The sequence below is a fragment of the Alexandromys fortis genome, unplaced genomic scaffold (genome assembly GCF_014885135.2).
Source record: "Alexandromys fortis isolate MF-2015 unplaced genomic scaffold, M_Fortis_MF-2015_v1.1 scaffold_79, whole genome shotgun sequence".
NCBI lineage: Eukaryota > Metazoa > Chordata > Mammalia > Rodentia > Cricetidae > Alexandromys > Alexandromys fortis.
In genome coordinates, this window is record NW_026067964.1 from 5,324,863 (window position 1) to 5,341,514 (window position 16,652).

The following is a 16,652-nucleotide window of genomic DNA, read 5'->3' on the forward strand; positions in this document are numbered from 1 at the left end:
AATTCTGAGTAAAACCTAAGATTCTAGCTCTGTTGGTATTAGCTGGGTCATTCTTAGTGGCAAGAGCGCTTTGAATATATGGGCAGCAGAACCGGAGATGTGATGACAGTGACAGATGAGAGAAAGGCCTGAGCTCTACTTGCTGCCCTTGCCCAACAGGGTCAGTGGATGGTGCACAACAGTCTGGAGCTTAAGCAGACGCAGAATCAGCCCCAGAACCTGGCCACTGGAGGCCCCTGGCTCTGGGCAACAACGAAGGCCAGAGATGAGGGAAGGTTCACTGTCTGGACTGGACCTCTTCGAAGGCCCATGATGCCATCAGTGGTTCACGCTGCCTGCTGACCCAGGTTGATGAAACCTGAGACCCATGTAGACATATGCAGTCTGTGCCTCTGCCCGATGCCTTGGTGATGTCCTCAGGCTTTGCCGCATCCAGCGCCAGGCTGGATGTGACATATGTAACCATGCCAGGCCATGTCGAGGCTCCTGGTCATGCAGCGTCTAAGGGCCATGAGTCAGTTAATGTTCCTGATACAGCCAACAGCCAGGTTGATGACTAAGGCCCATGTTACCACCAAAGCCCATAAGAGGTGCACATCGTCTGGGCTGGCACCTGAAGCCATGTCAGTGTGTGTGTGTGTGTCTGTGCGCGTGTGTGTGCGCGCAAGCTGGAGAGCTGGTCCTGCTGTGCTACAGGCAGTGGCACTGGCGAGGTAGAGCTGGCTCCAGCCACCACACCTCTCCACAGTTGATGACTTCTGGCAGGGACGCAGGTGGAGAAAGGCTCATTCCCCCTCAGGGGACTGGCCGCTGGGAATCTAACCTTGCTCCAGTGAAGATATGGGCAGCACAAAATGAACTTGCTTTTCCCTCAGGGGAGGTAGAAGTCACAGAGGGGAGCAGATATGGGAAGACTGGGAAGTGAGTGTAATCTGGGTGTATTATGTGAAATTCCCAAATAATCAATAAAAAATTTAAGATGATGATGATGATGAAACAGAAGTTCCCGGCCGGGCGATGGTGGCACATGCCTTTAATCCCAGCACTCGGGAGGCAGAGGCAGGCGGATCTCTGTGAATTCGAGACCAGCCTGGTCTACAGAGCTAGTTCCAGGACAGGCACCAAAGCTACAGAGAAACCCTGTCTCGAAAAACCGAAAAAAAAAGAAAAAAAAAAAAAAAAGAAAAAGAAGTTCCCAAAGATACCCTTCTTACCCGTAAAAATTAACTAGAATTTAACATATATTTTAGTAATATATAAATTATAGGTATAGTAAACAAAAGAAAATAATAATAAGCATAAGACTAAAAATAGTTATTTCAGGTGGGCGAGTAACACAAAATTAGTTTTTTATTTCTGTTCTCATGTTAAGTGGTAGGTTTGTGTTAGTAATATTGCTAAATAATATAGTTCAAATTAACAAAAAAAATCTAAAACTTTCTTTTCGGTATTTCACTGCTTGGACTATTTGGAGTGAATAGCAGTGACTATTCACTCCAAATTAAAATTCTGTTTCATGCCAATGAAATGGATCAGTGGGTGAGGGAGCTTGTTCCCAAGCCTGATAACCTAAGTTCCAGCCCTGGAACCCACAGGGCAAGAGGAGAGAACTGACCCTCGAAAGCTATTCTGACCTTCACCCAGGCACCATGACAGGCGTGTGTGCATGCGCGCGCGCACGCACACATACTAAACTTAAAAAAATTGAGTAAAAAATGTATTGGGCTTGGCAGTGTGGTGGTGCATGCCTTTAATCCCAGCACTTCGGAGGCAGAGACAGGAGGATCTCTGTGAGTTTGAGGCCACCCTGGTCTACAGAGAGAGTTCCAAGACAGCCAGAGCTACAAAGAGAAACCCTGCCTCAAAAAAACAAAAGAAGAAAATAGAAAGCATATTGGTTGGCATTCTATGTACCTTGGTTTTATATGAATAATTGTCTTAAGCAGTGGGAACTCATGAAATTGTACAATGTGTTTCAGTGTTTTTAGAGGAACACATGAAAAGTCATTACACAGGACTTGTAAAATCTAAAATTCCTCAGCTCCTGCCTAAAACGCTATGGTTAGAACCATGAAGGCTGAGCTTAGGATGATGGTTGCTTACTGAACTAGAGCAACGGTTCTCAAACTCTTGAATTCCAAAATACTTTTACATTAAAAAAAAAAAACATACAGAGGTGTGGTTTATATAAATCTGTTAGTAATGACTGCATCAGAAATTAAAACAGAAAATGTAAGAAATATTTTGGCATTCATTTTTAATATTAGGAAAAATTAAGATATATTTAATTCACTTGCCAAAAGGGAAAAAAAGGCTGGGAAAACAGTTCAGTTGGTAAGTACTCTGGGCATAATCGTAATATATAAATGCTCACATAAAGCATTTTAAAAGGGCAAAATGTGTCCTGCATTTCTACACAAATAACTTTTACTTTACAGAAACCCTGAAAGAGACTTAGGAACTCAAAGGAATCCATTGAGCACACTGAAAAATCACTGGGCTTAGTGATGAGCACTATAAGGAGTGGAATGTTGTTTCTGAAAACTGCAATTCTTTGTAACATAAAGAAAGGGTCTTCTCTCACTATGTTACTGCCATCTCTCCAGTCCCAACCCCACTATTCTTATTCTTTAAAAAGAGCAGTAACAATCTGTAGCAATGGGCACTAAGTTACAGTGACACAGGCATGGGTAGCTGTCATGTGCACAGCAGACTGACTACAGATGACAATAGTACATTGTACATCCCAACAGGTTCATAGAAAGGATAAAGCACCCAGGTTTAAATATTATGCAATATATACATGTACTCAAACAGTAACTGGTACACAATTAATATGGACAGTTTTTGGTCATCACTTAAAACTTTCAAAGTAAGTAACAACCTATAATATTTAGTGACATTTTAAAATAAGTAAGATTTTGAATGCTCCTCAAAAAAAATGGTGCTTGTGGTACACCAACTAACAAGAGTTGCTTACTATATATGCATTGAAATACTAAACTGTGCTCCATAATAGTCATGTATATTATGTGGCAAAAATAAAGATTAAGAAATAACTGTGTCTGTACACAGAATATCATGTGGTCACATGTGTATGGTGGATGCATTGTGTGGAGGTAAGATGTTGATGTTGCATTGTCTTCCTCTATAGCTCTCAACCATATCTTTTTTTGTTTTTGTTTTTTTGTTTTTGTTTTTCAAAACAGGGTTTCTTTGTGTAGTCTGGCTATGCTGAAACTCACTGAGATCCACCTGCCTCTGTCTCTGAGTGCTGGGATTAAAGGCGTGCACCACCAAAGCTGGGCTCTGCAATTCACTGTTTTCAGCTACAAGGGTTGGTCAGCAAGCCTCCGAGTCTACTGTCTCCACCTCACTGGCACTGGGATTACAAGCACATGTAGCAGTGCATACCTTTTGCATTGATGAAGGACTCTAAACTTAGGTCCTCGGGCTTACGCTAAAGGGCCCTCATCAACTGAACAATCTTTCTAAATTACAATCTTTTAAACCTGGAAGAGCAGGACTATTTATAAGGGTAACCTGGCATCATGAAGGCAGGCACAAACATAAACTCTCAGATACAAACCTCATTTAACTAGACTCAGAGACAGCGGGGATAGTGTTCTTACTAATTCCATACAAACTATAAAATCTATCTCCTAGAGAAATAATTTTAAATATTCTGTATTAGCATTTATAACATTAAAACAATGTTTAAGGTTGCTAGTTTTTAAGTAAATCCTCCATGTTATATTTTATATCATGCCACCCTGAAGAATGAATATTTAAGAGAAGCTGTTTATTATAGCCAGTTTCTCTCATTTCTCCATTTTTTTCTTTTTTTTTAAAGATTTACTTATTTATTATGTATACAGTATTCTGTCTGCATGTATGCCTGCAGGCCAGAAGAGGGCACCAGATCTCATTACAGATGGTTGTGAGCCACCGTGCGGTTGCTGGGAATTGAACTCAGGACCTTTGGAAGGGCAGGCAGTGCTCTTAACCACCTTGCCATCTCTCCAGCCCTCATTTCTCCATTTCTAAGTCTCCCACTTTTAAGTTACAAAGTAAATAGTTCCAGAATGCTGAACTGCACCTGCCACATGAACTCTTTTTCTAGTTTCTACCACTTCTTAACTAAGCTGGCAAATAAAACCTATTTCATGGAAACCAGTAGACACTATCTCTTTGACTCCTAAAAAGCAGAGAACTGCTCAGCCTTTAAAAAAATGCCTTCATATATTTTAACATAATACAGACCTTAGAATTTAACGTTAGATAAGAAAATTACACTTCTATATTATTTTAAATGCACTTCCGTGGACTTACAGTTTCAAAGACATTATGGAGTACAGTACAGCACAGCAATTTGAGATTATCTTTTTATTAAAAGTGTAACTGTATTATTTAGAAACTGAGAACATTTACTGTTACATTAATGTTTATTTGCTTCATTATCCTTTAAAAACAAAGGTTTGCAGTGGTCAGGTTAGAACACGAATATATGTGAGCACATGCACACAAATATACATAGATATACACATCAAGAGAGGCATAAAATATTTCTGTGGTAAAAGTGTCTCAACAACCAAAGCATTTAGTTAAAAACAAAACACTGAGGAGGATCCGTCAATACTATAATCTAGCATTAAAACTATAGGAACAGTGCAAGATTGGTGTAAGAGGTCCTTCTGTCTATGTGTTGCTTTCATTGGTTAATGAATAAAGAAACTGCCTTGGCCTTTTGATAGGGCAGAACTTAGGTAGGTGGGGAAAACAGAACTGAATGCTGGGAGGAAGAAAGCAGAGTAAGAGAGACACCATGGAGCCACCAGGGACAGACCTGCCGAATCTTTTCCGGTAAGCCACTGCCACATGGCAATACGCAGATTAATAGAAATGGGTTAAATTAATGTAAGAGTTAGCCAATAAGAAATTAGAGCTAATGAGCCAAGCAGTGTTTTAGCTTATACAGTTTCTGTGTGGTTATTTTTGGTGTAAGCTAGCCGGGCAGTTGGGACAAACAAGCAGGCCCTCACCCTGCAACACAAGATGGTATGGCAAGTAAACGTGCTTACCAAGGAAGCTTAGTGACCTCAAAGTGGAAGGAAAGAAACGACTTCATAAAGTTGTCTTGACCTCTCTCAAATACATGTGCATATACAACAATAAATTAAAAATTAAAGAAGTAAACGGATATCTTCTAACACTTATAAACCACAAATGGGTCCTGGAAACTAATGTTCTCTAAAATTCACACAAATACTTGTCACTACAATAAACTTAAGTATAGAAAAGAATACATATGCCTCGGGTGTTAATAGCATTGATAGATGGCGTTTGTTCTATTAAAAGGAGAAGGATTTTGCTGGGGTTTGGAACCAGAGAATCACCACCTCAGCAATTAATGGGAAGACACCATCACACAGCCCCAGAAACCACTTAAACATGTAAATCTCACATTCTTCCCTCCTCCAAGGCCAGTCAGATATTGATCAAGTAACTAAAAAACAAGATCTTATCACATTTAAAAAAAAATATATATCAAGTTCTGGGTTTGTCCTGGGATCCATGGCCAGTCACCCGTACGTCTTCTACTCAGTGTTTAGTGTTCTCGCAATGCTGCTACAATGGCTCATTTATGTCCTTCCAAAATCCCTGTCTAAAAAAAAAAAAAAAAAAAAAAAACCAATGCAAGTATTACTGCTAGCTCCTGTTATTTTAGTTTTCAATGTTGGTGATATTATTTTGTGTTTCCCTTCTTTGAGATTTGCTGCTGTGATTTTTTTTTCTCATTTGTTTTCTAACTGCCATTCTACCATGTTAGAGGTATTGTTTTGATTTGCATTTCAATAATGGCTTGTGATTCCGGGTACTTTCATATTTATGTTGGACCTTGTAGATTGCCTTCTGTGATGTGGAGGTTTGTTGTTGCTGCTGTCATCGTTTTCCTTGCTGTTAGGTTGTAGGAGTATCTCCTATTGGTTTACATTTTTGTTGGCTAAATAATTTGCAAATGATTTCTCCTTCCATAATTTGTCTTCCTTTTTCATTTGTTTGTTAGCACAGCATACACCAAGATAGATGTCAGGGACAGTAGTCAACATATACTCATTTGCTACACACCAGACACCTGAGCTAAGTGATTCACACTTTATTTTCTTAATAACAACATGAAAAAGATGCTACTGTAAATTCCATTTTTCAGCTAAGAAATATGGGGCTTTCAAAGGCTGAGTAACTTTCCTAAGGTCACAGATGTGATATAGTGACTGGAATCTGGGGATCTGTCTGCTTAACTCTCACAAGCACAAATAACTAGAGCAATTATTATACAGTAATACCATTGTTTCAGTGGCTTTCAATTATTGATCACAACAAGCTCAAAAGCTTAAGGGAAATGTCATTCATTTATTCATTGCACAGAACTTTGAGTACTATTATGTTTTTAACACTGTATCAGATGCTTCAAAGACAGAAATTCTGAGAGGCTGCTAAATAAAGTGCTCTGGGAATCGGCCACTCCCATGACAAAATCATGAAAAAACTATCAGAGCTCTCTAGGTACGTACCTAACAAGGCATTATTATGCTCTATAAACGTACTGTTAGAAATGACAAACTAGTCTAGAAAAGTCACACATCTAAGTAGCTACATTCTAGAAATGTGCAACCTTCCTAGAGTCTCAACATTTCTACCAAGTAACATGCAGGGTAAAAACATGCATTATATACAGATATAGTTATGCATGTACCCTGTGCATAAAAAGGAAAGGGATGAGCAAGCATATGAGGGAGGGAGGGAGGGAGGGAGGGAGGGAGGGAGGGAGGGAGGGAGGGAGGGAAATTGAGATTCACTTTCCAACCCAATTTGCAGAACATATTCTGATTTGGAAAAACGATGATCACGAGTGGCCCTGGCCTTTCCCTTTCCAGCTTGCAGAGACATATGGCTGTGGGGTACACAGCTCCTGCTTGCCAAGTAGCTGGCAGAAGCAGATGACAAGCTGACCACCTGCATTCCACTTTGACATTGCCTCTGACTACGACTTTGAAGAACAGATTACAAAACTTCCAAAAGAAGTTAGATAAATTTTAAAGTAAAACACTGTCCATTCTGATTAACTTTAACTCCAACCAAAGAGGTGTGGTACAGAAGAGTAAATGGGAAAGAGAAGCTAGCAAAGCGTCCAGGGTCATTCACACGCTGTCTGTAGCCTTTCCCACACTGTGCCCATCACACTTGCATTCGTCATCACTTTAATGCAGGAACTGTTCCAGAAGCCAGAGCTTAGGAAGAAAACCTTCCTGTCTACCTATGATCCTTTTCCCTCTTTATACCACTATAATATATATTAAACTAAGTAAGGATTTTACTTACATTTTGTTTCCAGTTCCCGCTATGTAATACATTATGCATGTATATAAGACAACACATTTTTATACCATAAATGTAGGTATATCCAAACTTGGAAAGATGACACAGTTTGGGAACAATACATTATTTAAAAAAAAATCAATATAATGTTCCCACAGGCTCCTGATGTAAAATTCTATAATCAAGGCTTGTAGATTTGTAATTATGGTGTGTCAGCTACATTTAAACAAGAGTGTTAAAAGATTGTTAAAGTTAAGGCAACACGATTGCAGTGTGAATTGTCCCAGCCTCATTCTAATCTACTGGTGTCACTTTCATTTAATCAGAGGAAAACTATGGGGCAATGTCAGTGAGATTTCTAATACTTTAACATTCTTTGTTCACACTGGATTTTAAACTGTTACAGATCTAAAATGGTTATAAAAAGATATATTTAATAAAGTATTTTTAATCAATTAGTTCACTCACCAGTGGGCTAGCTTATCTGGCATTACTCAAAGTTGGCTTTAAAGTCGTCACCTTTTAAATTAAATGGATTAAAACATTTTTTCCTTTTAGAATTTCTTGAATTTACTACATGTCTAGTAACTTATAAACACAAATTCTACTTAGAAATGTAGACAAAAGTCACTTAGCTAACATCTTGACAAACAGTGAAGAAAACAAGTCCAAATTCTCTAGTGAAATATTTTCTAAATAACTAATATAGAAAAAAAAGCTACTATGGCAAGGATATGTATTTATGTCACATATTTTACATTAAGTAAGGCCTGCTATATACAGGTTGACAGCATATAGCTGTACCACCAACAGCCTCCAAATAAATTACAGCACATGTAAAATAGATACAGGAGCTAGTACACAGAAGATGACCAATCATCTTAGTATACCTAGGATGTCTCCAGTTTTAACACAGAATGCTCCACATCCCAGGAAATGCTGTGGGACAATGGTCTGTACCCTGTCACTTGCATTTTAAGTAAATACTGATTGGCCAGTAGCTAGGCAGGAAGTAGAGGCAAGGCAATGAGAATTCTGGGAAGAGGAAGTTTGATTCTGCAGTCATGACCCAGCCTCAGAGGAAGCAAGACGTGACAGCCTTGCTGAAAAAGGTACCGAGCCATGTGGATAACTCAGACAAAAATCATGGGCTAATGTAAATTATAAGAATTAGTTAATAAGAAGCCTGAGCTAATGGGTCAATCAGTTTATAACTAATGTAGACCTCTGTGTGATTCTTGGGACTTATCAGCTCCAGGACAGAGGCAGACAGAAAATCTCAGTCAACAGGAAACGCCAGTCCAAGAAAATTAGGACAATTGATGCCACTTATATATCACTGGGCAGACACCAGATAGATGATAGTAATTTCAAAGCTGTGCACTGAGGAAGAACACTGGGAAGATTATCTGGTCACTCCCTGTGGAGTAGCCAGACTAGCTGTGCCACACCACAGATAACCTGTAAATCTGTAATCTGGGGTGGGGGGGGCAGTATAAATCTTTTAAAAAGACCAGCCAGACTGTGCTAATTAGTTTTTTATCAACTTGACACATTAGAGTCACCCAGGAAGCCCTGAGCAGTGCCACTTCTGGAGAAGTGGTGCTGGGCTGTATATGAAAGTAGACTGCGTAAGCCCTGGAAAGCAAAGCAGGTAGCAGTGGTCCTCCACGGTCTCTGCTTCATTTCCTGCCTTGGCTTCCCTCAGTGTCAGACTGTTACCTGGAAGTTAAAACATGAAACAAACCTGTCCTACTTAAGTTGCTTTTGGTAGTATTGCTTATCACAACAACAAAAAGTAACTACACAGATCAAGTCTGCCAACAATGCCCACTACTGTCCATGGATAACAACTGAAATGCCTGGACCAAATGTGTTTTAAATTTCAGAGTTTTTCAGATTTTGGAAGGTTTGTATAAACTTTAGCAGCTGAATATCATCTGTAATTCCAAAATTGAAGTGCTACAAAATCTGAACATGTTCAATGTCACATCAGCACTCAAAAAAAGTTTTGGATTTCTAAGCATTTTGAATTTCAGATTTTCCCATTGGGGTAGTCAGTCTATACTAAGTCACGTGTTAACAAAGTGGATTGCTCAGAGAAATGTCATTTAATTACCCCTATCTAGTGCACATGCCTATTTTCACAGCCGAAATTAATCCTAAAAAGAAAAATCCTTGCAACCGAGAGGGCCTATTTAAGGAGCGCTCTTCATCAGCGGCTCAGGACCAGGGCAGTCTCACGGCTATTCAACACTTTTAACACTTAGCAAGTACTCTTCCTGCTCCTGGTGACCTGTTCTCTCTTCTGACTTATAAGTGTATTTCTCTGAGGTGAGAGCACTGTGAAGCTCTTACTATTTTCCACTTGTGTTGGTTTGAATGAGAATGGACCCCCTGTGGTGCGCACATCTGAATGTTTGGTCCCTAATCAGTGGAGCTATTTGAAGGGCCTGTCGATGAGGGTAGGCTTTGAGTGTTCAAAAGCCCACAGCAGGCCCAGTCTCTGGTTCTCTCTGCCGTCAAGGGGAGAATAAGACTTAAGCCTTCAGCTACTGATCTGGCACCATTCCAGTCTACCTGCTGCCATGCACCCACTGTAAAACAGTCCCAACTAAGTGCTTTCTTTTCTAAGCTGTCGTGGTGTCTCTTCACAGCAACAGAACAATAAGACAGCAGCTGAAGGACTACCCTGAAACTCACTTTTAGTTCCACTTAAAATACAGGCTAGGTTATCGCCCATTAGACTGATTTCCATTTTGCCAGGCCCATCAGATGGCCATCTTGTACTCATTGCATTATCTCCCTGATGCCAACCACCACCTTTTAACTACCTGTGTCCATACCCCTTAACTCTCAACCTCCCTGTCCAGATGCCTTCCCAAATCCCCAACTTGGAGACTTTTGAAGTACAAGTGCTGTAGCAGATTTTCTTAACCTTCACCATATAATCTATCCAAGATGAACTCTAGGACAAAAACCTAGAATACAAATTTTAGTGGCTCTCAACTTTCAAAGGAAAAACAAGACAAACTGGGGTTATGATGACTTTTAACCACTTCTTCCAATATAGCTTCTGTCTTCTGAAAAAAAAAAAATGGAATTACAGGAAATGAACAACTGCTTAGAAAGAGCTGGGCAGAGAAGCTGGTTTTAAGACTAATCTTTAAAAAAACAAAATGTCCAGGACTGATGGGATATCTCAGCAGATAAAAGAGGAGCTTGCTGTCAGCCACTAAGTTTGATCTTCAGGTCCCACATGGCAGAAAAAGAGAGTGTACTGAAAGCTTCCTCTGACCTTCACACCTGTGCTATGGCACAAATGCCTCCTCCCATACACAGAGTAAATAAATGCAATTTAAAAAGAATACAACAAACCTAAAGAGCAGAAATCCCTTTCACAAAACCAAGAACATTCTTGAATCATGAAGTTAAGAAGTTTTTGAAACAAGATTTAAAGAGGGAAACAGCTTATCTTCTAAGTGCTTTTTATTATAAAAGTGTTAACATATACAGAAGGCCTGCGATCATTCTTGAAAAACTATTTTCTGATCTGCCTTATCCATGCTCTCCTTTGTGGGAGATAAAATGCAGAATTCTGACTCAGTATTATTAACACAAAAGATAGAATCACAGTAAAATGAGTTCTCAGGAAAAATAAGGAGGTAATATTTATGGATATAGACTTTATACAGCAAGTCAAAAGTGGAAATACAAATTCTGAGTTTAAAAGTATATGTCCTAGTTTTACAGTATGCAAGAGGAAATGCTACAGCAAAAATGTCAACAAAAGAGCCATGAAAGAAATGTGTATGATACATATTTTCATTAATCTATATAAACAAGTTGAGATTATGGTAAATTATGAAAAAGTTTCATAAAAATTACGAATTTACTGAACTATGAATACCAAAATTAAAATTTGGTAACGCCCTGTTAGACTGCAAACAAAACTATTTCTAGCCAGTTTGTACAGGTATCTGAGAAATCTGTGAAAGTCCCACAACTTAGTTCTTAAACGACAGCTCTCTAGTGTATATATTTTATTTTTTATATTTATTTATTATGTATACAGTGTTCTGTCTGTGTGTATGCCCGCAGAAGAGGGCACCCGAACCCAATACTGATGGTTGTGAGCCACCATGTGGTTGCTGGGAATCGAACTCAGGACCTTTGGAAGAGCAGGCAATGCTCTTAATCACTGAGCCATCTCTCCAGCCCCATAGCATATATATTTTAAGGACATAACTACTTAAACTGAATAAACTTATAGAACGGTATGCAGACCATGAAGATGATAAGTATCGAGGATGTATCAATTAATGGAAAAACATTATAAACCATTTTTCATGATATCTACTTTAAAGCATTCTCTTACACACCCTGGTTCTTTTCTGACAAACAAAAATATGCTAAGGTAAATAATATTGCCAAAAAGTCCAGCTAAAGACAGCAGAACTGTGGGCTGAGAGATGGTGTGGATTATTTGTATTCGGGGTTATAGATTTCATATTCCCCTCCTGTTATCGCAAATTCTAAAGCTCTACCACAGCATCCCAGTTGTAAACCTTGTTTCGTTGGCCTGCTCGGCTATTAACGTGAAGTATGTATGACTTTAGATACATTTCAGGCTTTGTAATCTTCATTAAACATGCTCTTGATCACGAAACGTTGACAACGTATCCACAACACCAGCCCACTATACTTGCCACATGCTGTTCAAACAGCAGAGCGGGTATTTCTTTCAATAACTGAATCCAGGGGGAATTTAGACTCTATCTCACAAGTTCAGTAAAAGAGTCACAATGCAATGTAATATGTTGCAGAATACATAAACTCAATGGCAGAATCAAGATTTGAAGTCAAGTCAGACGGTGGTGATGCACGCCTTGAATCCCAGCACTTGGAAGGCAGAGAGGCAGGAGGATCTCTGTGAGTTCGAGGCCAGCCTGGCCTACAGCGCAAGTTCCAGGACAGCCAGGGCTCCACAGAGAAACGCTGTCTCTAATAACCAAAAAGAACAAAAAAATAAAAAGTTTGAAGTCAGCCACAACTCAGAGCCAGCTGCGCATTAATTTCCCTACCATTCACGGCATCTCCTAGCTGCCTTCGTAATTAAAGCTTCTGAAGTACAGTGCGAAGTACTGAAACTCAGGGGCAGGATCTCAAGACGTGACTTGCCTTTCCAGCCTGTCCTCCCTCTGATGGGAGTATCAGTAAGCAACGAAGAGAATGGCCAAGAGGAAAAAGCTATTCATTCCCACTGCAGAATGACCTGCTTCGTAAGGAGGCTGGGGACCTTTTCTCTTGGAATGTTTCCCAGTTTGATCGGCCTTGGATCTGAACAAAACTAGTTCTCATGAGCACTCAAGTCTGTCCTAGGGGTCGGGAAATCAAGGCAAAGCACCAGACTGGCCCACGCCGGGGAGGCAGCACCCCACAGCTCTGCGGCGAGCGGCAGGGAAGAAGTTTGCGGAGGTGCTCCAAGTTCACGCCCCAGTTCCCAAAGTCTGGGAGTCGGCCAAGTCGGAGCACGGGGCTCCCCACCGTCTCTTCTGGGTGCGGGCCGTGCTTTCAGTGCCCCCTAAACCTGAGCGCTCTCAAGGCCACCTGAGGCCTGGCCAGGGTGGACTCCGCCTCCTTACAGCCAAGTTTAGCGGGCCGCCGCCCGGCGCGCGCAGGCCAAGGCCGTCCAGCCGCTGGCCACCCTCCTCCCGCCGTCCCGCGGGAGCCGAGAGAGGCTTCGAGGCCCGCACAAGGTGCCGCCGAGCCAGCGCCGGGGTCGCCCCGAGTCCCGCACGGAGGGCGGCCGGGCCAGCAACGAGGGCGGCTCCCAGCCAGAGCCGGCCCAGACTTGTGCGGCCCCTCGCGTCCCGCCCGCCGAGGCCCGAAACGCCGCGCCCGGCCGCGGGCCTACGCTCCGCCGGACCTCCCGGGCGGTGAGGAGAGAAGAGCGGGCACAGGCCGCAGCGCCCCGGGCCGCTCCTTACCGTTTCACCACGCCTGTCTTGATCTTGATCTGTCTCACGCGAGGATCGGCCATGGTCCCTAGAGCGCCGCAAGGAGGAGGGGCGGGGCTGCACGTCGCGCCGGCGCAGAAGCGGCGGTGGAGTGGGCGTGCTGGAGTGGGTGTGCGCATGCGTAGCCTGAAGCCCTACCCCCCCCCACAACCACGCCTACTAGCCCAAGCCTGGGATTTCTGTTCCTAGGCCACCAGCTACCTTGCCCAATTCTGAAGTGGCTGCAAGGTGCTCCTACCACCTGTTTTTCCCTATCCAGTCTGTGCTTAGACAGTCAACTTGGTTTGAACACAGTTTGCACTTTTTTCTTCAGTTTCCACAATCTGAGTTAAGAAACTTTCTGTTCCTGAGAAATTGGGGATGATTATCAGCTTAAAGGACAGTGTGACCCAGAAACTGTTATCAAGGGTTATTTTGGTTTGCATTGACTGTTGTCAAATGGAGAAAGTTATCTGTATTTGATGAAATAAAATACCATCATTCAGGCAGTCAAAAGAAATCTTTACGCTTTCCCTTAAAAAAAAAAAAAAAAAGGTGTAGAGCCGGGCGGTGGTAACGCTGGAGGCAGAAGCAGTAGGATCTCTCTGAGTTCCAGAACAGCCAGAGCTAAACCGTGAAACTCTATCTCGAAAAAACAAAGAAGTTTGTAGAATGTGACTTTTGTAAACTATCATGTGCTCTTTGAGCTTGGGGAAAGAGGACTCTGGGGACAAGGAGGTTCCTCCTAGCCTACATTTTAGCAAGTTCCTTTAAAGTGTCCTGCAAGACTCCCTTTCCTGAGACACGCTGCCCCCCTAACCCTGTGACACGGAGAAAGCAGTGCAGCAAACAGCTAAGTGCATTAGAAACACTGCACCTGCTTGGCCTCCAAGCCTGGTGACCTGAGTTCAATCTGCAGGACTCAAAGGTGGGCTGAAAGAACCAACTTCTTTAAATTGTCCTTTGACCTCCAAAAGTATGCCATGGCATACAAAAATACACAGAGGCACTCATGCACTAAATAAATGGTTTGGTTTAGGTTTTGTTTTTGGGGTTTTTTTTGGTTGTTTTTGTTTGTTTGTTTGGTTGGTTGGTTTGATTTGGTTTGGTTTAGTTTGGTTTGGTTTTGGTTTTTCAAGACAAGATTTCTCTGTGTAGCCCTGACTGTTCTGGAACTCTATCTGTTACCAGACTTGCCTTGAAATCACAGAGATCTACCTGCCTCTACCTCCCAAGTGTTGGGATTAAAGTCGTGGACCACCACTCAGCTATAAGGGTGGGTGCACCCTTAAGAACAGTTAGAAGGCTAAATATTTGGAACAGAAGTTACAATTGTTTGTTTAAAAAAAAAAGCCTACACTAGTAACAAAATGGCAGAAGTCCATCCACAAGAGAACAACCCAAAAATCTCTCACTCAGGAACTTCAGTAAGACTTCCCTGGTCCTTTCCACTGGGTGTTTTAAGTACCTGTGTTGATGATGTTATCTGTTTATATGTCTACTTTTTCTTGCTGCATACTTCATGAACTCAGTCCTTCGATAGTGAAAGTATGGCTACTGTAGATCATTTTTACATGGAACGCCAAATACCACCACTAGCATATCTTAAACAGTTAAAAAATTTAAAAAAAATGTGTGTGTATTGCTATCACTAGTTTTAAAAATCAGGAGGAATGATTTTAAACATTTTCACCATGAAGAAGTAATAATTATTAGGGGAAGTAAATATACTGACTCTTGTTTGAACATTATCCAATGTACTTATTTATCAAAACATCCCAGGATACTCTGAATATAGATATAATTTTTATCTGCCAGTTGGATATTAAAACATTACAAACTAAAAAAAATGTGTGTGGTACACAAGATGTGGGTGTGTAAATAAACAACTTATCTTACATGTGGAGTTCTAACCTTTAATGAACATCCGACCCTGGCACTTAACCTCCCTGGAGATCCATAGGAAATAATGACCATGTTACAGGACAGGTGTGTGGACGGAAGTATCCAGCTCTGTCTCGACACACAGCAGACACTCACAACTTTTGACTGTACTATATTTTCAAAGAAATAATTTGCATAAATGAGACAGCCTCTAATGTACTCTAGAGCCTCTTCCTGTTGAAACACACACATACACAAGAATTCAGGTATAGCCTCCCTTATTCTCTTATTTTTTGGTGCTGTCCTCCACTTGACTGTCTTTCTCCTTTCTGACACTTAATAATTCACTTCTCATCTTCATGGCTGGCTTTGGGACACCCTTCAGTCTTGGTCAGTCCAGGATCCTGGGTGTAAACCCAGGATCAAAACTCAGCTCCCATGGAAAGTCTTCCAAGACTGACCCTTGCCTGTGCAGTCCTCCGAAAATACATTGTTCATTTGTATTAGGTGTATATTTGTTTGGAAACAATTTGATTTGAGTTCTTCACAAGGGTTGTTCTCACCCCTTTAGCTGGAGAATAAGCACCTCTAGAGGAAAGAACCTTGTCCTTCATAAACCTTCCTCCCAAACCTCCATTTGTGTGATGTACACAGCAGGCGCTAAATTCAATAAATACTATTCTCTAGCTGCCTGGCACAATGAACCACAATCCCAAGTGACGCAGCAGAGCTGTGAATATAGGGGAGGGGACAAACACAGGGCAGAGTCACCAAAGCAAAACACTGTGAAGGAAAATGGAAGCGGCAAACCACGCACTGAGAATAGCACCCCGAGGCCTTTTGCTCATACCCAGGTCCTTTTGGCCACCACAGATAACACTATTTGACTCATCACATTTTCCTTTTCCCCCAGGTTTCCAGACGATCCAAGCTCAGTTTTGTGCTAATTTGCAGGAATTCCTTTTACGCACACACCTACTCTTTCTCCCCAACTTTCAACCTTGCAGCTGACCTTTGCCCTTGTTCCTTTAAGTTCTTGCCCATGCTTTAAGAGTAAATCACTAAATTGGATGTGATTCAGCAGCCCAAAGACCACGGCTGCTGACGCTGCACAAGTTCAGACCCAGTCCTTCCAGGACAGGGTGTGTTTATCTGTGTGCTGGGGGCACTAGGTAACAATATGGAGTGTGGCATCGCTTGGGAAACGGGATGTTTGGGATAAAGGAAGGTCGGATAGGGGAGCAGGGAAGCACACATCTTAATTAAGGGAGCCATCTTAGGGTTGGCAAGAGATTTGGTGCTCCCAGGTGCCCAGGGCGATGTCCCCAGTTAGTTCCTGGGGCAGCTGAGGACAGAGAACCTGAAATGACCCTATCCTATAGCCATACT

The 16,652-nt window shown here is 41.6% G+C and overlaps 1 protein-coding gene across 1 annotated transcript in view; it reads right to left on the reverse strand.

Annotated features, from left to right (window-relative positions):
• Positions 1 to 13,516, reverse strand: part of Tbca (tubulin folding cofactor A) — a 55,932-nt gene extending 42,416 nt beyond the window's left edge. The window contains exon 1 of the mRNA XM_050153875.1: positions 13,371 to 13,516. Within this exon, the coding sequence (XP_050009832.1) occupies positions 13,371 to 13,423 (53 nt within the window). The 5' untranslated portion in view covers positions 13,424 to 13,516. The remainder of the gene's footprint in view (positions 1 to 13,370) is intronic.
• Between the last annotated feature and the right edge of the window lie 3,136 nt (positions 13,517 to 16,652).